The sequence below is a fragment of the Corythoichthys intestinalis genome, chromosome 14 (genome assembly GCF_030265065.1).
Source record: "Corythoichthys intestinalis isolate RoL2023-P3 chromosome 14, ASM3026506v1, whole genome shotgun sequence".
In the NCBI taxonomy this organism is placed as follows: domain Eukaryota; kingdom Metazoa; phylum Chordata; class Actinopteri; order Syngnathiformes; family Syngnathidae; genus Corythoichthys; species Corythoichthys intestinalis.
The window spans coordinates 14,131,747-14,157,911 of NC_080408.1; the positions used below are offsets into that span (position 1 = coordinate 14,131,747).

The window sequence follows — 26,165 nt, forward strand, 5'->3', positions numbered from 1 at the left end:
TCGGTTACCAATTAATGATTTGATTGGGCCTAAGAAAGCGTGTTCTTTCACAGGAAAATTAATTGATTAAAAACATTGTAAAATATAGTTAATAAGGCTTCAAAATTTGGGAAAAAAATAGGGCTGCCTTGTGAGATCACAGATGCTGTAGGTGTGTCTGCTGACTGTTAAAACCACGCCCCACTCAAGTGCCAACTTTGAAAACAAATCATTAAAATGGCTGAACAGTCCTAACCTGGCATACCAAATTGATTGTTTTATATATTTAATATGTATATATTCCACATGTCAATTTGGGGAAGATCCATTCGAGACCTGTTTCATGAGGGGAACTAGGCATGTGACGGTATAAGATTTTGACGGTACCATAAGCAAAAATACCGCGGTTTCATGGTATCACTGTATTGCAATTGTTTTGCAAATTGGAACATCAACATGACTAAAATGTTAAAATAAATCATTAAAATAACAAACAATACATGACTGAAATATTTTAAATAAAATTGAAATAAATAAAACAGCCACAGCTCGTTGCTCAACATTAGAACAAGAACCCTTGACAATATAGAACTCGACTTAAACAATATATGATCAAATTAAATTTATGTAAAACCACTACTACTATTAATATTAATTAGTTGAATGTAAATGGAGAGCGAGAGTACGAGCGTGCGTGTGTATGACTCGTATCATTACTTACACATTATGGAATATGGACACTTGTCTCAACACAAACTCGCCAGAGAGAAAAAACACCACAGGCTGTATTATGGAAACGTTATTTTGGAGCGATGTTTACGATGGCGGAAGACTTAACAAAAGTAGGCTACTTGTAGAAAATAAACTAGTTAGCCATCTTGGCATGATAACTAGCCACGTTATCTGCCTCGTTAAGAAGCTTTCGTTATAGCTTTTGTTTTACACGCTAAACACGCTGGAGCTCTCATAGCTGGTGGGAAGCGTTAATGACAGCGTTTACTTACCTTAAATTTTGTGTGAAGTGACGGATCATGGTCACGTTAATGTGAACAGTAAAATCATGTTGGAAGTGTTGCTTTCCCTTGCAACCACCCTCCGCAAGCATGTCGGCTGTCCTTCCGCCTCTAAGCCACGGCCGTCTGTTTCTTTTCGGTAGGCAAAATACTCCCATACTAGCGACTGTCTTTTTTGAGGGGGGGGGGGCTCATAAAAAAATGGCTAATACCATACTATGGTATGACGGAAAATTTTAAAACCATGACTCTTTCATCCTACAGTAAACCTTGAAACTGGTAAATGGCACATGCCTAGGAGGAACATTCAAAAAATATACAGCTGCTGATTGGGCTATGGCTCCTCTCGTCACACTCGCAAAACATCGTTTCCCGTCAAGAAAGCTTTTAGTAAAGGTGCACGATAATTATCGGTCCGATAATAGGAATTCTGACATCATCCCAATAAATCCGATAACATTATATATTATCGGGCCTATTAATAATATTTTTGGCACGGTATCGGATTGGGATGTGTGCGTTTGTTTCCACTCGTGTTTTGGCAGTATGCAAAGTTTTGCTACTGTTCTAGAGGCCGTATTTTTCCTTCACTGAGTTATAAACCTTACTATGGCAATTAGCAAATGTTTGCATTTTACGGTGTTACGTTCTTGAGAGGCCTTTTGGTTATTGATAGGCTTGCTGTTCTATAATTGCCAGGTTAAGAAAGTTGTTCTAAGACGACAAAAGTCTCCTCTCCTGTTGCACCAAATGTTTTATCTGCTGACAAAGCACAATCCCTGTTGGGTTTTTGTTTTAGATCAGTGCTCATTGTTCAGGGGAACACATCATCAATTAGATTGACTGACTGATTGTGATTGACTCAAATTATATTTATTTGAAAACATTAATATGGACATTTTATTTGTTGTTGAAACTGTTCTTGTCTTTGTTTTGTTCATTATTATAATGTTCATGAAAATTCTGGTTCGGGCAAAGGCAAATCTATGTAGAATCAACCACTAGTATTTTTTACCTACAGGTGTTCAAAAACTCAGGTGAATATACATTGAAAAATTATATATATATTATCGGTTATCGTATTAGTATCGGCCTTGAGGAGCAGGAAGTTATCGGTTTTAAAAAATGGATATCGTGCACCCCTAGCTTTTAGTGACCTTTTTGGCTCCTTTTTTAATGAGAAAATTAGGTGTACTTCAGAAAAAGCTTGTGAAATTGACCTATCTACAGAAAATGCTTTGCATTCTGTCATAGTATTCAAACAGATATGTGGTTCCTGGCCTCTCTTCCCTGATTTGCTCGCCATCAGAAGGCAACCAATCTATATTAAGCCACACTAAAACTTGTTGGTTCGCAGATAGGCAAAGACATCGTTTCCTGTCAAGAAAAGCTTTTCGTGACGTTCTTTCCCTTCTTTCAATGAGGAAACTAAGTGTGTGTTCCAACAAAACTTCACAATTCAACTATCTGCAAGAATCGCTTTGCACGCCAACATTGTATTTAATCAGATAGTTGCTTCCTGGTCACATCTGCAGCTCCTGCCTCTTTCTTCTGATTGGCTCGAACATCGGAGGTACCAGGGAAGTGGTTGGGCATTTGAGGTTTGCTAGCTGTTCCTTAATAAGATTAATAATGTTAATATTTTTGTGTTTGCTCTGAATTTCAGCCTGAGCAGCAATGGGTAGTGCCGGTGGCTGACAGGGAGCGATATTATGACATATTCAAGAAAACCGACATTGACAAAGACGGACTGGTCGACGGAACAGAGGTCATCGAGATTTTCATGCACTCCAGCCTCTCCCAGACTATGCTGGCACAAATCTGGTGAGAGCATGACTTGCTTTTGACTTGCTCGTATGTCTCAAAGAGGCCTCCTGTGAGGACATAATTGAGGACCAGCATCACATTTGGTACATCTCTGCATGCTTCAGGGTGGTATCTTAATGATACGCTTCACTCCTGTAGGAGGTGCTAATGCTCCTTTTCAAATGTGAGGTACCTATCATGCTTTTTTTGGGTTCTGATGCAAATACATTGAAACAAAAAGAATGTAAAGCCCTCCATTTTCTGTATTTTGGTACAGCCTTAGTTCAACATGAATTTAAAAAATTGTAGTCGTCATAAGTCCATGCAAGTGTCATACAAGCATATAGTACAGATTAAACCCATGACAAGGCACCTTTTTGCAACATTTACAGCCTTAAAAGGAAAGACAACACCTATAAAGCACTTTAATATAAATAGCAGTTGCTTAAAGTATTTAGCTATGTAGTCGTAAATCACAAATTTCTTTGACTTTGCTCATGGAGAAAATAAATGTGCAGGGGGCTCGCCGACACCAAACAGACGGGCAAGCTTACGCCGGAACAGTTTTCACTGGCCATGCACCTGATCCAGCAGAAGATTACCAAAGACATCGACCCGCCCACCACTCTCACGCCTGACATGATTCCTCCCTCGGAGAGGACATCGTCTTCAATACCCCCTCCTGTAAGTCTTGATTTGAACGACTCTTGATCTTCTGGTTTTCTTTCTGCTACCAAACAGATAAAAATGTAATAATTATATTATTTTAAGAAAGTAATTAGATTTCTTAAACTATTTTTACATTCTAAAAAGAGCAACTTGCACCCGCAATCTATTAAATTTCTAAAGTAATCTTCCTAACACTGAAAATGTTTGCATTTATAACGTTCCCAATGTATTTGCTTTTTCTGTTGCTAGGGGGTGCTATTGCTCCATCTAAATATTCTGTACAACAACTCGCTTCTGTTTTTCCACAACTTTTCTCCCCCCTTTCAGATATTTGTACTTGCTGGTAGTAGCTTTTTTTGCTTTATTTGAAATGAATCCATTCAACTCCATTCGTACTTCAACAAAAAAAGCCAATGTAAAGACTCTGAGGACCTTTGCAAATCGCTGAGACGCTGAAAAGAAGTCTTCAGGTCAGATACTGATGTGTGTTCTTACCCCTTCCTCTTAAAATAAGTATACCTCAGATGATGTGGTGTTTTATAGAGAGTTGCTGAACGGAACAAGTGCTTATGTGCGACGTAAAGAGTGAGAGAGGGTCAAAGAGTGTTCAATGCAACATAAATAGTCAAATAATGTCATGTAGGAGCCTTTATAAATTACTCGAGAGAGAGAATGGTTCATGTTCTCTGTCAAACTTCCTCGAACTGCATTTGGCATGACATCATGATTCAAAATGGTGCATTCTTTTGTGTCGTTTCGTCAGAATGGTTTTCATGTATTGTGCGGCTGTTTGGGGCGCATGAGATGCATTTCCTTCCTTTCAATTGTTTTGCTGCTCACATCAGCAGGGAGCTCCTTCACTGATCCTAATCCGTAATTCGTCACTCTTTTCCTCTCTCTTCCAATATCATTTCTTTACTCTCCATTTTTTTCATTATGGCCTCAGGACTTCTCTGCCATAGCGCCAGCAGAGTTGACGGGCATCAAAGAGCTCGATGACCTCGGCCAGGAAATCAGTCAGCTGCAGAGGTGAGCCCTTCGAAACGGCCAGGAGGAGAGATTTGTTTCTCTTCCTTTTGAAAAATAAAAACGATGGGATATGAGCTCCATGAAATGGCAAGCTTTTATTTATTTTCTATTATATCAACATTCGTGAGCCTTGCTGCTATCAGCTGTCATAAGTGAGGAGCTGCCAAGGAAAGCAGTGTATGCAGTCTTCATTTGAAAGTCAAATCAGCCAACATTTTTTTTCTCATCCATTCTTTACTTAAAATCATGGTGAGTTTCCCTACGTAGCTCAGTATAGTGGGCCTCTTACCTGCCGTCTGCTTTAAGACCCTATCTGCAAATTAGGACAAACGCCATATAAAATAAAAGGTAATAAGTGAAGAAATGGTCGGAGCGGCAATGTAACTTTTTCTTGATAAATTTACTGTATGATTTGTGGATTGTCTTGCAGTTTTTGTGACTGACCTAGTATGTTTTATGTGGGAAATCGGTATGCGTCGGTACTGTTTACGAATTAAAATGTATGCAATCCATCATACATTATTCAGGGGTTTTCAACCCAGTCCTCAAGGCACACTGTGGGTCCTGGTTTTTGTTCCAGCCGATCCAGCAGAGACAGTTGAACCAATGAGGCTTCTGCTAAAACAAGCCACACCTGACTGCAATCAACTGATTGCACTTGTAAAACACCAGATTGGGGAAAAAGTGTTGTCATCTTGTTTGGTAAGAATGAAATCCTGCACCCACAGTGTGCCTTAGTGGAATAGGTTGGGGACCCCTGCATTAGGTAATACTGCATATTAAATCATTCAGTACTGGATGTACTCAGTTTACGTACGCGACATTTCTTTTTAAGATTATGAACGGCATGCATTTGTATAGTTAATAAATCAATTTCACATGGCAAGAGAAATATTTTGTATGATTTATGACCCATGTTTTTTTTTTTTTTTTAAATACAAATATTGTATGTTGTACTATTATACTGGTGGTATAAACATTGTGTTAGCGGGAGTTTACACCCCCATGAAGTTGAGATAATAATTTCGAGTGATGACGTCATTGGCAGCCGCCCCCATGTACTGCAAAATGGACCGGAAGTGGTGCCATTCATTTGTGCTGCGTTTGTGCTTGTTGCTGGGACACCCCTCCGTTGGCCCCTCTGGTTGACCTCAGATTGACCTATAAAAGAATTGTAAATATCCCAATAACGATAGCGGCACAAACTGATTTACATTCTCATACGAATTTGCATCTGATGGGGGGGCCAACTTCACGGAGGTGTAGTTTACAACCTGTCGTACACGTAGTTACACACTTCATACATGTTAATATAATTTTGTCTATAATATTTTTTCTTTGTGTGTGTGTGTGTGTGTGTGTGTGTGTGTGTGTGTGTGTGTGTGTGGCTCTCCTATAGAGAAAAAATAATCTTGGAACATGAGCTCCGTGAAAAGGAGGAAAGCATCAGAAGGCAAAATCACGCAGTTCAAGTAGGAATGACCCCATATAATATGCTAAAATGATGCAAGGCTTGAAAAGATTTATTGCACAGTGTTTACTGTTTTGTATTTAGAACATGCAGCATGACCTGGACAGGGAGGGCAGCAGCTTGAAGGACATCGAGTCCCATAAACAGGATGCCCAAAAGCGTCTGGATGAGATGGACCAGCAGCGCTCCAAGCTAGAAGGGATGCTAAATGACATAAAGCAAAAGTGTCAGGAGGAGTCACAGACGGTTAGCGTTGTTAGTCCGTTCGGTACATAACAAAACTATTTGTGAAATATCAATTCCCACCCGCCCCTTCGCAGATTTCCACGCTTCAGAGTCAGATCCGCTCCCAGGAGAAGGACTTTCGTAACCAGGAGCAAGAGGCAAGCCGCACCAAGACGGACTTGAGCCGCCTTCAGGAAGAGGAGGCCCAGCTGGAGCACAGGTTGCTCCAGGGCCGTGCCCAGCTGGACAGTATCATCAATTCTCTGAAGACCACACAGGAAGAGATCAGCCAGGTCAGGTGGACCAATATAACACATTTGCATGAGGGTGAAAACAATCACCTCATACAACAACTTCAGTTAGATCAAGATTATTAAGACTAGTATCCTCACTTTGATTATCACCTAGTGGATCTTTTTTTTTTAATCTTTAATTAAAGCACACAAGAGATGATTTTGACCAATAAATTTCAGTCTTATCCTTGGAAATTAAATCAAAACAGAAGTAACTCAAATTAATACTTTTCTTTCAGGTAATCATCTTCAGTCAAGGAACATGGCTAAACATCTATATGCAGTTATGCACTGATACGTACAACTAAATACCGTAATTTTCGCACTACAAGGCGCACCTGACTATAAGCCGCCACCCACCAAATCTGACACGAAAACGGCATTTGTCCATAGATAAGTCGCACTGGACTATAAGCCGCAGCTGTCCTCACTGTATTATGGGATATTTACATCAAAAGATATCAACTGGTAACACTTTATTTGACAGCAGCATTACAAGACTGTCATAGGACCAAATGAACCACCATAAAGCTTTGAACCAATTGGCTGAAAAGCTTCATTGCCTCAAGAAGCTTCATTTGGCCATCACTGTTTTTCTTGGGGGAGACAGTCAACCTCTGCTGCCACCTGCTGTCAACGCTGTTGTCATCCAACATGCCTCCGAGCATGCATTGCAGGGCTACAGATGTAAATAACAAATCAAAATTCGTGTTCTGTGCTCATTGTTTCTTCAGTTACTGTTCTAGTTGTTTCATTAATTGCTAGCTAGGGTATTTGGTAACACTTTATTTGACAGTGGTGCCATAAAACTCTGAAGACCATCATAATTATGACATGAAACTGCCAAAAGCGTTAATGAATACTTATGATAGATGTCATTTTGTGTCATCTGGCAATTTATCTCCCTTTTGAATGGATGTAAAAGATCAGAGCTCGACATAAATGGAGTTAGTGACATAGTTTGCCGGATGAAACTTAATGACATCTGTCATAAGCTTTCATTAATGCCCATGATAATGTCATGTCATAATTATGACGGTCTTATGGCAGTCTTATGACGCCGCTGTCAGATAAAGTGTTACTTATCAACCCAAATAAGCCGCACTGGACTATAAGCCGCAGGGTTCAAAATTAGGCGGGGAAAAAAGTATCGGCTTATAGTCCGGAAATTACGGTAATAATAATCAATGACGTCTTGGTGAAGAAAATTTGTAATTGATGGTAAAAGAAGAACAGGGTTGACTGAGGCCAAAACCTTTCTAGTTCGACAATAGACTAAAGTATCCTTCTCCCCCTGTGGTGTTTTCAGGCTCGCAACAAGCTGTCACTGATCCAGGAGAACCAGAAGGAGTTTACCAAGACCATTGAGCAGTACAACGGTGCTCTGCGAGACCTCACCGGGGGAAACAATGTGGTGGACACGAGCCACCTGCTCTCAGAAAAGGAGAATGGAGCCTTCAGGAGTAGTGCGGTGGTGGGCATCCTACTTTGTGTTGTGACCGTCACGTTTCTTGTGTCACTGCCCTGCCTCTCACCACCACTTTTAGGATGAATCATTCAAATCAAGGATAGCCATGTTCAACACCAACGCTGCAAAAGGCCCTCCAGCAGACCCCTTCCAGATGGAAGATCCCTTCAAAGGTCTTCCTAATAAATGAGTTCTCAGAAAGAAACCTATTTGTTTTATTGAACTTGTCTTACTCACTTGCTATCTGTGTTCTTATAGATCCTTTTGGAGATCCTTTCAAGGAAAGTGATCCCTTCAAGGGTACCTCACCTGGTGATCTATTTAGTGGAGCTGGCAGCTCAGACCTGTTTGCATCTCCGGACCCATTCGCAGGAAGACCTAAGCCACCAGTAAAGGTGAGGTTGGAAAATTGGAGTTTTGTAATAATTTGGCACTGTAAATTAAAGAGTTTTTTTGGTTAGTGTTTTTGACTGTTTTGTGGACTGTTTTTATTTTGGGGGGAGTATAGGTTTAAGAACCAGAACCATTTTAACAAGTATCAAGTTGTAACTGGTAACGGACAAAACGCAAACGATAACCAACCCCAAGGGTTAGAGTAGGTTTGAGCTCTTCACTGAACTTTGCTTTTTCTGTCTCAGCCTGGCTCCATCCATGGTCGTCTGGGTTTCCCATCCAGCAGCCCAAAACCAAACCATTCAGGTACCAAAGACACTGCATGCTAGCACAAAGAGCAGTAGGAATAATGTAGAACTTCCTAGCCAAGGCATTTTCCCTCAATTTTTAGTTTCCACTGGGCCAAAAGGAGAGGCCTACATCAGAATTCCCAAATGGTATTATAATACATATGAAAGAAGAATAGTGATAAACCTGGTGCATTCCCAGTGGTGTGCGATTTTGGTAAACTTTCAGTGCCATTGATGATGATAGAAGTCCAAAAATGTCGCTCTTTTCATCCTCTGCTGTGAATTTACATTAGTTTATCCATAGACTTCATAATGTATTGACATGACACATTCCACATTCACTGCATTGCGCCTTCCCGAAGGTGGCCGTCCAACACTCCGCTTCATTTATTAGCAGTAGTTCGCAATATTTACGTAAAATAAATGCTACCTGCTGTTTTTTTTTTTTTTTTTTTTTTTTTTTTTGCTTTTAACCAACAATCGAGACTTTTTTTACGTACATATCTATAAAAAAATTCCGGGATTTAAGCATTTATTCTAAGGCTGCAGCTATCGAATATTTTAGTAATCGCTTAATCGAGTAATCGGATAAAACAAATATATTTTTAGGTGAAGAGCAATTATAAATATACATGAGAAAACAAGACATTTCACCTAATCTTGAACCATTTTCAGTCAATCAATGTCTTTATTTTCGATGTATATTGTTGAAAACAGCCAACAATTGCATCTCAGATGTAACTAGAATTAAAAAAAAAAAGACTAATTCACTGCTTTCACTCAAAAAACCTTTAGCTCTTATTAGAAAAAAAAAATATATATATATATATATATATACAGTGGGGAGATTTGATACACTGTCAATGGGAAAACCCATGGGCAGTGTATCAAATACTTGTTCTCCCCACTGTATATACCTAAAAATGTCGTTACGCTTGATAACACACATCACTTAAAAGTTATGATTTTTTCCCACGTGTTTCAATTGAATTTCTATTTGTGTCAAGCCATTTTTAAGTTCTAGTTAAGTTTTAAGTTAGGCTAAACTGTAAGTCCTGATAGGATTTTGAGTTTTTGCAGTGTTCAAAATAAATGTATGATTCAGGCTGTATTGGAGCACATTAGGGACCAGTGCTACTTGGTGTATTATCCAGCAATGACTACTTAGCTAAAATTGATAGTTAGCATTAATTAGTTTTTATTTTACACCCTCATCACTCCACAACGCAATGTTATGTTAAAGCCCGTATGTAAGACGCGTTAGCCACGCATCGACAGTGGTCATAATTAGTAGAAACCTAGCCCTTCGCAGGGCTAATGTTGCGTGAGCTAGTGACAGTAACGTTAATCTTATTTATTAGCGCTTAGCGCTCTTTATTAGCGCTAAGCGCTGTACTGCTTTAAGATGGCGGCTGTTTACTAACGCTTCCCAGACGCGGCCGAGTCTGTCATTGGGCATCTAGTTCAACATTCATGTGACCTCTATGAGACTCATCAGACGCTACCTGCTATCAATGTAGCATCGTATTTAGCAACGTCGGCGTCGTGTAACGGCTGTCGGCTGATGTAAGTTTTTCTAATTTATTTTTTGCTTCTTCCTCTATGCACGTGGCATCGGCGCGTTGTCCCGCATTAAAAGTAGTCCGAGCAAAACGTGATGCTTAGAGCTGTCAAAATAAACGATTACTCGAGGTGAATAAAATTACTCGGATCAGTTTTTAAACTCGAGTTGCTCGAGTATTCGTTTCAGCTCTAATTTATTCACAAGAATTTTCAACGGAAAAAGCTCTTTGTTTCTATATGGCGGCCGCTAATTACCTTACTGACTAGCCTCATAGTTCGCTATATTTAAGTAAAATAAATGCTACCTGTAGGGTTTTTTTTTTTTTTTTTTTGCTTTTAACCCTTTAACACCGAACGTGTCGGCAGCGACGCGTTTACGCATATCGTCTTTGAAGCTTCGTCACGCTGTAATTACATCACCCACGTGCTGCTGGTTGGTCTCGTTTGAAAGTGCGGAAGTTGATGTCCACACCAGTTTTTATTTGAAGTCAATCAGCCGAGAAAAACGGGAGATAATGTCATTTGAGTTTTATAGTTTTATTGCACTTATAAATATGCATTAAAACGCTGCACGGACCATGTATCCATCTCCATATTTCCATCATTTCTTGTCCTTTTTCAAAACCGAAAGCAGCACAAGAGACTACTTATCCCAAGTGTCTTGTGATGTCAGGAAGGACGAACCGAATGTGATCATTTTTAATAAATTTCCGAGCGAGGCGCCAACTATTGAAAGGGAGGCATGCGAAGCAAGCAACGGCCGGTGTTGTGCCGAAAAATGCACAACAGCGGTTTGTTTGAGCGAGCGACTTTGAAACGTGCAGAATGAATCTGAAACTACATTTAGCACAAGCTAATGCATTATTTCATTAACTCAAGGAAAAAGATGAGTCGTATTTGTCGTTGTTTTCCTCTGATGAATCGGCGTCTCGGCGAGTAGAAGTGACAGTAGAGCACAAACGGCGAAAGAGTAGGCTGTGTGACGTTGTGTGTGACGCAGCTCCCTCCGTGACCTGTTCAAGAAGCTTTGAGTGCGCAAAAAAAAAAAAAAAACTTTATTGGGTCGCATGCCTGAAAAATTTCAATTCAACTACTTGTCAATATTTTTGAAAATACTTTTTTTCAATGTTATATATATTTTTCTTCACTATAATCTTTTCAATTTTTATGTAGATGTGCGTTCGAGAAGCTTGATTGCATGTACGTATATACTTTTGATAAGGTGATGGGTACAACACCTAACTTCACAAAGAGATATCTTCCAAACCCTTTTTGTGTTAGATGATATATATAAACTTTTTTCTCACTATTTTGCACACTATATAACCTGTTTTGACCATCGTATGTATAAATGCCAAAAACGCCTATGACCATACCTGCTGGTTGTGGTGAATTGTCAAACATAAAACAATTCAATCTTATTTTTTTCTATTGAATGTTTATCATAACAAGTTGAATAAATATTATCAAGCTTCAAAACGGTTGGTCGAGCATGTTTGGTTGTCAATGGGACGTCAACATTACAAATTTTGAAAAAAGATTTTGGGATTTTTTCTGTCTTTTTGGGTCCAAAATGGGGATTATAATTGGTCAGTGACGAAAACAACAGTTTAGACATGAAGTTCAAGGTGTCCTGAAAAAAGGGACCCAATTTGGCCATTGTAAACAATTTTTTCTTTGAAACATAAAGGCAACATCAAATGCATGCAAATTTGGCCAAAATAGGCTTAGGTGTTAAAGGGTTAACCAAGAATCGAGACTGTTTTACGTACAGTGCTGCTCGAAAGTTTGTGAACCCCACAGCGATGGTCAGATTTTTTGTAAAAAAAACTAAAATAACCTTATTAAATGTTAAGTTATACCCAAATCCACAATACTGACATTCCAAATAATGGACTGAAACAAAAGAAATAGTTATATTGTCATTCTTTATTTAACAAAAGTGGTTGATTTAAGAAAAACTCAGATATCATGTGTGCAAAAGTATGTGAACCCCTTCAGTTAATAGGATATTGCGCCTCCTTTTGCAGAGATTACCTCAACCAAACGGTTTCTGTAGTGACTAATCAGCCTCTCACATCTACTTTGGGGGATTTTTGCCCATTCTTCCTTGCAGAACGCAGTCAGTTGAGAGAGGTTTGATGGGCGTCTGGCATGAACTGCTCGCTTCAGGTCCCGCCACAGCATTTCAATGGGATTTAGGTCAGGACTTTGACTGGGCCAGTCCAGAACACGAATCTTCTTCTTTTTCAGCCATTCCTTGGTTGTATTGCTGGAATGCTTTGGATCATTATCATGTTGCATGATCCACCTTCTGCCAAGCTTTAACTTCAAAACAGATGGCGTCAGGTTATGTTCTAGGATTTGACAATATTCCTCAGAATTCATGATTCCCTGGACTATGTGGAGTTGTCCAGGTCCTGAGGATGAAAAGCAAGCCCAGATCTTGACATTCCCACCTCCATGCTTCACTGTTGGGAGAAGGTTCTTTTGGTGGTATGCAGTGTTGACTTTTCGCCAGACATGGCAGTTTTGGTTGTGACCAAACAGTTCAATTTTGCACCTACATCAGTTGATGAAAACTCTTTTTAATTTAGTCTCGACAACACAACTGTTAAAAAAACAAAAAAAACCTACTGAATTGATTGATTAGGAAATCAGGTTGAAATAATAGAAAATTCCAAAATGTTGAGGGGGTTCATAAACTTTTGAGCAGCACTGTACATATCTATAAAGAATTCAGGGATTTAGGCATTTATTCACAAAAATTTTCAACGGAAAAAGCTCTTTGTTTACGTATGGTGGCTGCTAATTTATTTACTGATTAGTCTCATAGTTCGCAATATTAACTTAGAATAAATGCTTGCTGCACGTTTTTTGCTTTTAACCAAGAATCGAGACTGTTTTACATCCATATATATAGAGAATTCGGGGATTTAAGCATTTCTTCACAAGAATTCAACGGCGAAAGCTCTTTGTCAGTGTTTCCACTCGGTCAGCTTTGACGGAGATAGGCCCCCTATGAATCGGCCCCTTGTCCCGTCAATACATTATGAAGTCTATGGTTTGTCACTAGTTGACATCCAATCCATTTGAACTGGGAGGGTTGGCAATGAATGAATGAATGAATTCGCAGCCAACCCTCCCAGTTCAAATGGATTGGACTTGTATCACCGTCAATGGCAGCAGATAAATTCCCACTCAAGGAATGCATTATTCTCATAAACGTAACTCCTTCCATGATGTAAAGATCTTACTTCTTCCAGCCTGTGTTCTGACTTCAGGATTCAACATTAAGCTCCCGGAAATGCAAGACAACATGTACCAAACCGTACTGCTCAGTGCAAATGGGGCTTTTACCATACATAGAACTCATATGAAGCAATATTTTCCAACACTCATCTTGGGTGACATGCCAGAATTACGTTTTTACTCTCTAAAAGATTTTCCTGTTGTTTAAGGCTATTTTTAGGTGAGGGCCTTCTTATTTAACTACAGGCAGACTAAAAATACCCCCTAATGCACTCACCTACCCTGGAAAAACAGGAGGTTGGCAAAAGCCAAACACAACAGAAACTCTGTGACTGTACCAGGGCACACTGTCACTCCTTGAAGCACTCCTCTTACCTTAACGCTTGCCGGACTTCAATTTTTTTTTTTTTTTTTAATTCATTGCGGAAGTTTCTTTTAAGTCAGGGGCAGGGGTAAAAGGGGAGTGCTATGCTACTAACCGACGCGTTGCCCGTCATCAAACGAACACAGAAGCGACTGTGGACCTGCGTCGGCTTACTGTGCCAAAAAGAAAACATACGGCCAGGCTCCACATGAATGGGCCCTCTTGTGGTTGCTCACGCACAACAAACATATTCACTTACAATGTTTTGTTTTTTCACTGTAACCATCTGCACGTTTTTTCCCCTTCTTTTTCATTAAGCGGCATACCACAAAGCTTCAAAACAAGCCGGGCACAGTTCTGGTTTAACAGTGCTTCAACTGACGCCTTTAATTAGCTAATCAGATGCATACGTCAGGTTAAACAGAGCCCCCCTCCTCTACTTTTTTGGATTTGGGCAAATGTCATGGAACGTTTAGAAGCTGTGGGGCCCCTAAAAATAGCACACAGGCCTTCAGTGGAATAAAGTGTGATTTTGAAGCATGCGGTCTGTGAGTGAATTTCAGGTTTTGAAATTTTTTTTCACAAGTGTGTCAATATGCTGCTGTTGCAGAGTCTGTCCGGATGCCGAAACACCAATTTGCAGGCAACTCTTTGAGGAGCAGCGCCGGGTTTCATGACTTTAGCCAGTTGTCCAAGGTCAGCTTCAAATGTGTGAGTGGATGCTTGAGTGACACAACTGAGTTTGTTTTTTTTTTTAGTTTGTTTTTTTTAAACCCTCCCTTTGCTTAAGTTACACTATTACATATGCGTTATGACAGCGTAAATGGAAGAAACATACTGGATTGGATACTGTATCTTGTGATTGAAATTCAAAAGTGGATGGAAATCTGATGTGTCGAATATCTCCCAATGCGGTTGGTTATTCCACCGAATACCATTTCATTCATTCATTTGTTTATTTCAGGCATGAATGTCCTTGTCAAGACAGCAAATTTATACGGCTCATCTAACAAAAGAGAGCAGCAACAAGTTCAGTAATATTGCAACATAAACTACACGCCTGAAAGGGAGCGGGGAGAAGAAAACTTATTTAATCCCAACCCTATTTTCGTCTAATCAAGAACCAAAAAAAAAATCAAATACTTCCTTCCAAAATGTAGGCAACAAATTTCATTTCAAACAATTTTATAAAAATATAAATTTTGTAACCAATTTGTCCCTTGTGATGAAGTTACCACTGGTAACATGCAAACCAACACAATTTCATACCAACATGGTAAATGAAAGTAAAACCATACCAACAATGGTAAAGGCCACACACACAGGACAAACAATACCATAATCATAATTCTGTGAATATTTGACACCCTCTGTGATTAATTAATTACATACGGGAATGTTCTTAACCCTTCATTGGGCAAGTTGTGAAGTTTTGCGAATAAAAAAACAAAAAACAAATTTAAGCATCATAAAAACATGGCCTCCAGATAGGTAGACATATTCTTTTGGGTCATGGTGGCGACAATTCAGTGGTACCTCGACATACGTTCGCTTCAACGCACGATCTTTTCGACATCGGACGTAAAATTTGACTCGCCATATATTTTTACATCCGACGACATACTCTAAATACGACGATCTATGACAGCACCGCAGTTTCTGTGTTTTTCCACAAGACGGACGCACGGCTTATTTTCTTGTGAGAGAAATCAACATGGGTTCCAACAATGTTAGTACTGGTGGTGAAAAACAAAAAGAAAAAGGTGATGCTTACCATTGACATGACGATGGATATGATAGAAAAATATGAGCGTGGGGTGCGTATCCGTGATATGGATCAATAATACAGCCATAGACTGTCTATCTCGGCGGTCTTCCTCCTCTTTATAAGTTAAGATGGCAATTATTATTGTGGTAACATCATCAAAGAAATCGCCAGCTTCGTCAGGTTTCTAATAATTTATTCCATCAACTTGTGCAACACAATATGCTTATTGTCCCCTGCAGCAACTAAACAAAATGAAAGTAAAAAGGCTCACTCCATCAAGTCAGCCACGTGATACGTTCAGGTACACCACGCAAATACATTCGCCACATTAGAACCGGTTTGTTAGATTATTACAGGTATTATTTTTTCATTTTTTATTCATTATTTATTTGTTTTGTTCTTTGTAATTGATATTTGTAATAGTAAAATCAGTATTTATTAAGAATAAGTGTAGTTTTTAGGGCTGTGGAACAAATTAATGGAATTATAATGTATTCTTATGGGAAAATCCTGCTTGACATATGACCATTTTGACTTATAAGGTCCTGAAACGAATTAACTCAGAGGTACCGCTGTATTAACATAGTAACATGACCCTAAATGTGATGTCCACCTATATAGATGCCAGGTTTCAATTTTGATTCTGTTACTTTATGAAAAAAATATTAATCATTCTTTTAGCATAATTTTTTAATCAATGAATAACTTTAGAAATTAATGAAATATGAATGAAATCAACATTAATAAATTTAAAATGAATAGAAACATAAATACACTTGTTTTGCCCCCTAAAGTTGATTCCCCCCCCCATCCGCATATTTCCCTTATTGCTTGACATTAACAAAAATAGATATCCAATTCATTTAAACTGGCTAGACTGGCTATGAATATACATGTTTCAGTACCATTGATGGTGCTAAATGTCAACTCCATTGATACTGGGAGGCCTGAGGGTGAACATTGGCTGTATATTACAATTTGTTAAATAAAATGGTAGTTTGAGTAAAATTACTGTTTGGGTATTTACATGGACTGACACAACATTGAAGCGTAATCAGAAAGTGTGGTAATACTTGAAGTGTCAGTCATTTACATACGGTACATCGGTATGTCCTGCTGTTTAGGTTTGAAATCAAGCCCCTTTAACTTCACAATTTGACAAAAGCTTTGTATGAATATGGAAAACAGGAGATGCCTATAGGTACAGCAGGTTTTATTTGCATTCACTAGCTAATTGGGACATGCTCTCTATTTAAAAAGAAATATAATTTTGCACTGTAATTACTGTTTCTTTAGTCATTTTAACATGCTAAACACTATAATGTAGACTGTCTCTCATCACAGTAGTTTGTTTCTTTCCAGCCTGAACCACATGTATGAACGTCTTTTAGTCGGATGCCAGAGGCAGCTTGTTGAGTGACGCTTGTTGATTTATTTTTTAAATCACTTCACTTATGTGTTAACAGAAGTCTGACAATCCTGTTCTGCCATCAAAGAAAAGCGTGCCTAACCGGCCTACCCCGCCCTACGGTAAGCTTGATGTGTGTGTGTTTGAGCATACTTACTAGCACGCAAGCAGTGGTTCATTCCAAACGCACTTTTTTTATTAACTCATCACACACCCGCCCCGAGGATTCGAGGGTTCCTTCAGTGCAGCTAGCGAGCTGTGTGCCAGAATGCATGCCCTCCAAAAAAGTGCCACTTCCTTAATTGAGCTGAGAGATGCAATGAAAGTAGTTTCTCCTTTTGAAGTTGTCAACAGGAAACCTGCCGCTTTGACATTTCTCGTCAGCTCAGTTCAAGGGGGGCATATCATTGAAAATGGACTCTTTATTTGCTTGTTCACAACTTGTTGGGTCTCTTTAAGTCCGGCCAACTCAGCAAGTATGAAATTAAACAAACTTGTCTTTTTATTGGCCTGCTGTATTTTCCAAAATATGTGAAACGTGCTTTTCTGAACTTTGCCAGATCTTGACCTCTCAGTCATATATACGAGTTTACGTAATAATCTCAATACAGTCCTGCACCCTGCAGCCAGGCAGTGAAAATGCTATTTTCAAGGGTCAGACACATTAATAAATCATTATAAAAGTAATTATTAGGGATGTGACAAAATATCGGAATGGTGATATAACGTGATACTTTGTATCCCAAAAGGTTATCGATATGCTCCTGCCAAGAATTGAGATATCATTCTAAAAAGGTAAAACCTTTTTAGAACGATATCTCTAAATTAAATTAATATACAACCCCTGGCAAAAAGTATAGAATCACCAGTCTCGGACGTGCACTCGCTCAGACATTTTATTATGTTGACCAAAATGAGATAAAAAGCTTGAAAAAATAATGAATTAGTTCAAAAGTGCAACTCTTTAGCATTCAGAAACACTAAAAGAAATGAATAAAAACATTGTGGTGGTCAGTAAATGTTAATTTTATAGAGCAAGGTGCAGGGAAATATATATGGAATCACTCCATTCTGAGGAAAAAAAAAATGGAATCATTAGAAACAAAGAAAGAAATAACAATAAAAACACATCTTTAGTATTTAGTAGCACCACCTCTGGCTTTTATGACAGTTTGCAGTCCCTGAGGCATGGACTTGATGAGTATTCTTCATCAATTTGGTGCCAACTCTCTTTGATTGCAGTTGCTAGATCATCCAGGCAGGTCGGAGCCTTGCTGTGGACCATTTTTTTCAATTTCCACCAAAGGTTATCGATAGGGTTGAGATCTGGACTATTTGCAGGCCACGACATTGACTGGATGAGTCTTCTCCAAGGAATGCTTTAACCGTTTTAGCTTTGTGGCATAGTGCATTGTCATCTTGGAAAATGACAAACATATTTTCAAATGAAGCGATAAGAAAGCCGTCTAAAATTTCAATGTAAACTTGTGCATTTATTGAAGATTTAACCACAACCATCTCCCCAGTGCCTTTGCCTGACATGCAGCCCCATATCATCAAGGACTGAGGGAATTTTGATGGCTTCTTCAGGCAATCATCTTTGTAAATCTCACTGGAACGGCACCAAACAAAAGTTCCAGCATCATCACCTTGTCCAATGCAGATTCTACCTTGTCTAGAGTCAAGAATCTGCAATGGACAAGGTGTCAAGAATCTGCATTGGACAAGGTGATGATGCTGCTGCAATGGACAAGGTGTCAAGAATCTGCATTGGACAAGGTGATGATGCTGGAACTTTTGTTTGGTGCTGTTCCAGTGAGACCTTAAATGGCCCAAAATTACCTAATTGCCTGGCATTGACTGCCACTGACAGCCATAGTGGGAGGGATGGTTCGTTCATTCGCTGCCACCCTCCCAGTTCAAATGGATTTGACGTCTACTAGTGATAAACTAACTCCAATTCACACTAGAAGCTTGTTTTTCTGTTAGTTGTTTGTAGAATATCTTACAATGATTTCCTGACCAATGTCAGTGACCAATCATCATTATCGTGAGCTTTGTATCGCAAATCGTATCGTATCGTGAGGTACCAAGAGGTTCCCACTCCTAGTAATTATTATTATAGTTATATTTTATATAAAAGTAATCCCGCATCTTTGTCGAAACCATCTAATTCCATCCCTATTAAAGCTGTTCTCAGCACTTGCACTCTTTGCATAACAAATTTTAACTCATTGACAGCTATATATGTCCAATCCATTTGAACTGGGAAGTCTGGGTCGTTCATTTGCTGTCAGTCCTTCCAGTTCAAATGGATTGGACATCTGCTAGTGACAAATTTAAATTCACAGTAGATGAATCATCAGTGGCACTGAAAGACTTACGACACCAAGGAATACTTTGAATTGTGAAAAAAAAAAAATACAAATGTCTTTACGCAAAACCCATCGGCCGTCCCCATGTCGTGCCCTTCCGCTTTGACCTCGCACTTGTGCTTTTAAGCAGAAGCGGTGGCGTGAGAAAGTTGCCGTTCCCCTTTGTTTGACCACAGAGTGGCAGAGGTATGTGTGGCCTCATACCTAGTGGGGAAGTGAGAGCCTCAAAGCAGTGGGCGACCTAAAACATAGTAGGGTGCTAATAATAATCAATGTCTCAATAGTTGAAAGCAATCTGTTTGAACAATTTTTCCTCCTTGTTAAAATGTAAATGAATAATATGGTTCTAAGCACAACTTCATAGCATATTCGCACTGTTCAAGCAAGGTTTGAAGTAGCATTTTAACGTTCTTAATTGTAGTAGGAGAATAAATCTGTCAAACTTCTTCAATCTGAAGACATGTGACTTAAAATAGGGACTGAGCTGATTCCGTAGATGTTGCTGAACAGTTTTGTTTTTGGCATCTCTTCTAATATTCGTCTTAGTCTTATGTACAAAAATGCTTATTAGGCTCAAATTTCAAAATCTGTTTGTCTTTGTCTCCTTTCCGTTGACGAAAACTCAAATTTCGTCTAGCTTTAGCTGACGCATACTCAAAATGTTATTGTCTGCAAAATTAAAACGTTTTAGTCCATAAATAAATAAAGGTTTCCAACAATTTGGAACGAACATTGACAGGCAACACATATTGTAGCGACAACGCCAACTTGGTGATTTTAATACACAATAAGCAGGAAAACGGTACATTATTTTCAATTAATTATACTCACCTGGACGCCTCAAACTGTATGTTAAGAAAGAAAAAAGTTGCCCGAGAGTTTAGAATGACGCTCGCCACGCTAATTGCTAACAAGAACGCAAATGCTATGCTAACACTCTGAGGTACGTTGAGTGTGTGATCACTTAGCACAGATCTTTGAAGGGTAAAGCAACATTGCATATTCTCTCTTGCCAAGATCAGAAAACAAATCTCACCATGTGTTTCAAGACAAGCAAGCCTGGAGCCTGCATGGAACACCAGTGTGTGGGGAGTGGGTGCAGCATGTCACATGAGTGACACAGACAAACATTGCTACAATGCAGGCTAACTACACATACAATAACAAAATGTCATCCATTGTGAACATTTAACGGAAGCTAAGTCACATTTTCGTCTCGTTACCGTCTCGTCAGACAAAAATTGGTATTCGTCGCATTATGGTTTAGTCTCCCAAGACACATTTTTTGCTCGTTATCCTCATGAAAAAACTGTTCGTCGACGAAATATTTCCGTTATCGTCTTTGTTGACGAAGGTAACAATATTGCTGAAGTTGTGTTAGAGAAATTAGATAGATAAAGAAAGTAGTGGAGCTATTGAACTGAAGAATTCAGTCTCAGAATTGTTGACATCATCTCGCAGGGTTTGCCTTTTAAAGGCATATTCTCCAGAAATTTTTTTGTCACTCAATTTCTGTAACTTTCGGAGGTATCGCTATAAAAACACTGCAAAAAGTCAGCTTCCAAAGTCATTGTTGACTTATTTCGCCCTGTCCTGTGCACCATTTTGGCTTGCGCCACGGGGGTGGGGGTGTGGGGGGATCAAATTGTATGTTTTGTTTCTTGACTCACGCTACATATGTATCGTCAAACAGGGCAAAATCGGGTGAACAGTCGGATAGAGCATCCACCTATTGCGAGTTTGTACATGAGTAAGAATGGATCCAGTGTCAACTGCAAAAAAGATAGATACAAACCACTGTTCTAGCAGTGCTTCAGAGTTTGTTCATTACCTGTTTTTTGTCAAACGCCAGATTCTCAGATGCAGGTTCTCAGAATATTGCAATTCAAGCCTCGGACTTGCTTTGTTTTCGCTGGCTGACTCTTCTTTAGTGTTTACATGCTGTCAGCTTACTGCACTTTACTTCCTGTCAGAATTGTGTAATGCAATATTGCACATTAGGATTTAAAGTTCCTCTCCAAAGGGGAGAGTTAAGTTTCCTTTCTTTTACTCCGGCAGGCTCAGATAAAGCGTTCAAAGATGATCCTGTCTTCGTAAGTTTCTTTTTTTTTTTCCTGCATGCGTTGCAAAACTGACTCTGCCATCTTTGAGAAGATGGCCCCTCGGTGTCCAGCCAGCGCACGACTGTTGTCTCATTTTTGGCTAGCAGTCCATTCTATGACTTTAACGTGCGCCAGTGTTGCATTATCGTTATGTTTTCGGAGTTACTAACTAGACTCGCACAAAAAAAGTCGCTTTGCTTTACTGGAAAGCATGGATAATCATATTCCTGTGTTGCCTTTGCAAATTAATTGACAAGTTACGTACAGTACGGCTAAAGGTGAATCCCTAGCATTGGCAGCCACTGGCTAATTTAATTTTGGAAACTTGTAAGTGCAAGTTTGCTGTTATATTTGTCGCTTCAGAATCTCTAAGGAGAAACAAAACATTAGTATCCTCCTTTTTGTGAGGTTATTTTTTTTTAAATTTATTTATTTTACCACCTTCATTTTCCCAGACAACAGCACATTTAGCAGCATGTAGCACAACTATGGGTTTGAAGTGATAATTTTGTTCAAACTAGCATTTAATTAACCCTTAGTTATGCTAGCCGCTGACATACGGTAAAATCACTTTCTGGGTGAACTCGCGTGACTTTGGAATGAGTGCAACTGCCGTTATGACTTTGGTCGACAGCAAAAGACATTATTGAAAGTGATGAACAGTTGTGTGATGATTATTTCACTCATGCAATATAAATCAAAATCAATCAAAGGAAACATCCTGAATGATATAACAGGTTTTATTAGACGTCCTATGCTGGTTCTTCAGAAGATGTCAGATGTACTGTATTGGCCCGAATATAAGACAGCCCTGATTATAAGACGACCCTCTTGTTTTCAAGACTCAAGTTTGAAAAAGACTTTTTGAACGACAAATTAATTTTTATACAGAAAATAATTACAGTACATCTGAAACAAATGATTATAACAATATATTTGAGAGACAAAGCATGTTATTTTGCCTCATTCAAATCTTAATATCTGAACATTTAAATATGTAAACTAAAGTGCAATCACATTCGTAAATGAATGGCTTCTGCTTTTTGAAATGTAAATAAGCCAATCTATTGTGATAAAACAACAAAATTGCAACTACTGCATTAACCATCAAAGTGAAGTCTAACTGTAACTAGTCTTGAAACAAATCTGAATAAGGAAAAACATGGCAATAAAATAATGCAAACTGGTTAAACTTGAGAGTAGCTGAGATTTCTCATGACAGAACATCGCTACAATGATATCTGGCGCAATCTAGCGTCGTGAATGGGAATAATGTCTAGACCGCGAATATAAGACGACCCCCACTTTTTCAGTCTTATTTCAATGCAAAAAACACTATCTTATATTCGAGCCAATACGGCATTAAGGCATTGTTATGGTGGTTATTCCACAATGCACTGCTTAGGCAAAGGTTTTGCTCATAAGTGTATTCAAAGGAAATGTCTTCTTAAAGAGCTTGGTTGTGCTCAAAGCATGTTCTACTGACTTATTATGCATGGCAGTCATGTTAAAGCACTCGTGAACAATTTTCCCCCTTTGTGTCGGCATGAAAAGTTGTTGAAGGCCTTTTTTTAGGATGTTTTTTTGTTTGTTTATTTTCCAACCAGGATGTGAAGATGGCCAGGTAAGATTGGTCCAAGGGTCTCCCTCCGAGCTTCTGCATGTTCAGTGATCATGAATACTTTTGAAACTAATGTTTTTGAGTTTGCATGTAGTCTGGTGTGCTTATATTTGCTTATATTTGTCCCTTTTTGCTATTTTGTCAATCTTATTGTGTTCAATCATCGGAGCCATGTTTGGATGTCTTTTGTCTGTCGAATGTGCAGCCAATGTTCAGTCCTGTCCCCTCGTCAGCTTTGCCTCTGCTTCTTTTCTGCTCCTAACCTCTCGTTGTTTGGCACCCGCAGTTTTCAAGTGAAAGCCAGCAGCTGGAGTGGGCCAAGCGGGAGAGCGAGCGTGAGGAGCAAGAGCGGCTGCGGAGACTGCAGCTCCAGGAGCAGTGTGACCTGGAGCTGGCCATCGCGCTCAGCCGGGCCGACACTCCCGGCTCCTAAGAAGGCCTGCCTTCGAACCCCCTCATTTAAACCCCCTTCCTCCAGACATTTGCACTGACACCGACCGCACTCCTGAAGCCCTCCGCCCCTCGCACACGAGCCCAGCGACGCTCCCGCCGTGCGCTGGCCTCAAATGACTCCGCATTTAGCATGTAATCTATGTTCATTGCTCCCAAACGACAAGGCAACTATAATCATGGCCAGGATGGATCCTCTTGATGTCAAGTGTGGCTTCATCTGGACACAACGTAGCGATTTAGGGAAAACACGAAGCAGATGGGTACTCAACGTCGCCTTTTTCCAAAGCCTCCACGGAAACTTTTTTCTTTTTAACTGTTTTGTTGTATTTATAAGTAAAAGGTCTAATTTTATATAAAATGCACTAAAGCTGTTTTTTAATTAACTTTTAATGACCCATGAAGGTTCCTTGTTTTGTCTGATATTCCACTGTTCACTGGAAGTTTGTTACAACACTTTTACTGGCATTCTTATTGACATCAAATACAAGAGCTGTGTACAAATTGATGTTCAGTAGTATTTTGCTCATATATGTGTCCCTAACCCATTATTATTGTAAGGGTACAATTTCTGATAAGGGCTAATGTACTGGACCACATTAGATTGTTCAGCTGTACCTAATGAAGTGTGTGGACTGGTTAATCATGACAGTTTTTTTTGTCATTTCTCTTGCACTGCAATATATTAGTGCCTTTGCATATATGTAACGTCTTTAATCAAAGCGGAAGTGATTGTTTTCCATTTTTGTCCTTAAATTCTGTCATATTTGTTAATTAAGATTCTAGCACTAATTCAAACAGTTCCCATACCCTAAACAAGTTCTGTTGCTTATATAAAATGTGTTAAACCACTGGTACTGTAAGATGGATCCTCGTGGCTTTAACTCCCAAGTGCTGCACACTATAGCTTTTAACAGGTCACCTTTCCTATTTTTATCGAGCTAAAAAATTGAAGTTTTTGTTATGCTCCACAGCATTTTATCATGTTAGAAATTATGCTTCTAAAGCTAAACATATGGCACATACAGTATACTGTATACATGGAATTAGGTGATTTATTTAATGCTGGAAGAAGGTGACATTTATTTAATGCTGGAAGAAGGTGACTTAAATTGTTCATAATAAAAGAGGTATTTAACATTGATATTGAGTGAGCGGGTAAAATTGAAGTTTTTTTTGTGTGTGCTTATTAGTGCACATCGATGGCTTCGTATTGAAACTTGAGAAAAAGGTGAAATGAGAGTGCTACATTTGCATCAAGCACTTGAGATATTTTTGACCGTTTTGGCACACTTCCTCGTCTTTAATGTGAACAATGCGTCTCTTCTTTCAGAATAGTACAATACTACTACTCCATGCCAGCTGGTACATCTTGGAATGGAAGAGACTGACATGCAAAGCAGTGAGTGATCCTTTTGATGTACTGAAGCACAATATTTAGTCAATGACTACTTACAATATATACTGCAGTTGCATAGATGTTATACCACAATAACATATGATTGACGTGTAGACTTTCATCTTCAATGCAAGCGGTTTCTAAAAAATGTACCTTGAACGGATGACAGCCACTTGGAGTGTCTTTTAAGAAGCAGACCTTTGCTAAATATACCCTTACAATTACTCAAAAGTAATGAGCCCATACAAATACCGCAACCAGCTGTATGACATGAGCCTAATTTGCATAGCTCTAGTTGTAGTGTCACTGATATTACAGTTTGTTTAACCAGTGTACGGTGTTCTTCCACCTGTTTTCAAACCTTTTTAAAAAAAATACTTTTCATTGCTATTCATTAAAAAAAATTTTTTTGGGTCCAACATAAAAATATTGTTCATATCCTGCGCACATACCAACAAAAGACTCCTATTATTTTAGAGATTAACAGTATACAGTGGCACCTCAACATATGACTTAAAATTTGACTCGTCATCTGTCTCGACATATGACAAAATCCTCGAGATACGACGATTTTCGACATCGTCGCAGTTTGTTTTCCCGCAAGACTGCAGCATGTCTGATTTTCTTGTGAAAGAACTCATCATGGGTACCAAGAAGGTTAATGCAGGTACATATGCAGAGTTTGACTTTTGTGGCGGGGGGGCAAAACATGTTGATGACCTCAAAACGCAGTGTCAGCAATAAAATTAGCTTACATGATACATTTTCGGAGAGTAGCTTAGCCCTAAACGCACGCTCACACGTAGGGCTGGGCGATATGGCCTTAAGTACGTATCACGATAAATTGAGGAGATTTACCTCGATAACGATAAATGACGATAAATTCGCCCCAAGCGAACTGTATAATTTGAAAATTTGAATCAGTGCGTGGAATACAAATGAACCGTTTCTTGTTAAATTAATTTACCAGCTTTCAATTTAACAATTGCACATGCAGTCTAAACATTAAGTATTGAAAAAAAAACTTGTAAACAATAACAATTCTAGTGTGAACATTTATAACAGCTTGCATGACTTGAAAAATGTACATTATAAAAATCAATATGACGACTTTGCAAACATATCATTCTAACACAAATGACTTGCAGCTTTAACAGTACACTTCAGACAACTTATTGGTAATGGCTGCTGTGATATTATTATTCAACACAAGTGTTTACGTTAGGG

General features: G+C 39.0%; 1 protein-coding gene across 4 annotated transcripts in view; it reads left to right on the forward strand.

Annotated features, from left to right (window-relative positions):
- LOC130929959 (epidermal growth factor receptor substrate 15-like 1) overlaps positions 1-24,664 on the forward strand; it is a 35,302-nt gene extending 10,638 nt beyond the window's left edge. The window contains exons 10-24 of one of the 4 annotated variants that reach the window (XM_057857597.1): positions 2,659-2,816; positions 3,317-3,482; positions 4,414-4,496; positions 5,896-5,968; positions 6,052-6,213; positions 6,288-6,485; positions 7,795-7,959; positions 8,033-8,126; positions 8,212-8,348; positions 8,592-8,652; positions 14,426-14,511; positions 17,050-17,113; positions 21,425-21,459; positions 23,076-23,092; positions 23,376-24,664. In XM_057857597.1, the coding sequence (XP_057713580.1) occupies positions 2,659-2,816; positions 3,317-3,482; positions 4,414-4,496; positions 5,896-5,968; positions 6,052-6,213; positions 6,288-6,485; positions 7,795-7,959; positions 8,033-8,126; positions 8,212-8,348; positions 8,592-8,652; positions 14,426-14,511; positions 17,050-17,113; positions 21,425-21,459; positions 23,076-23,092; positions 23,376-23,580 (1,704 nt within the window). In that variant the 3' untranslated portion in view covers positions 23,581-24,664. The remainder of the gene's footprint in view (positions 1-2,658; positions 2,817-3,316; positions 3,483-4,413; positions 4,497-5,895; positions 5,969-6,051; positions 6,214-6,287; positions 6,486-7,794; positions 7,960-8,032; positions 8,127-8,211; positions 8,349-8,591; positions 8,653-14,425; positions 14,512-17,049; positions 17,114-21,424; positions 21,460-23,075; positions 23,093-23,375) is intronic. The other 3 variants (XM_057857601.1, XM_057857599.1, XM_057857600.1) reach the window with 3 other exon arrangements.
- The last annotated feature ends 1,501 nt before the right edge of the window (positions 24,665-26,165 follow it).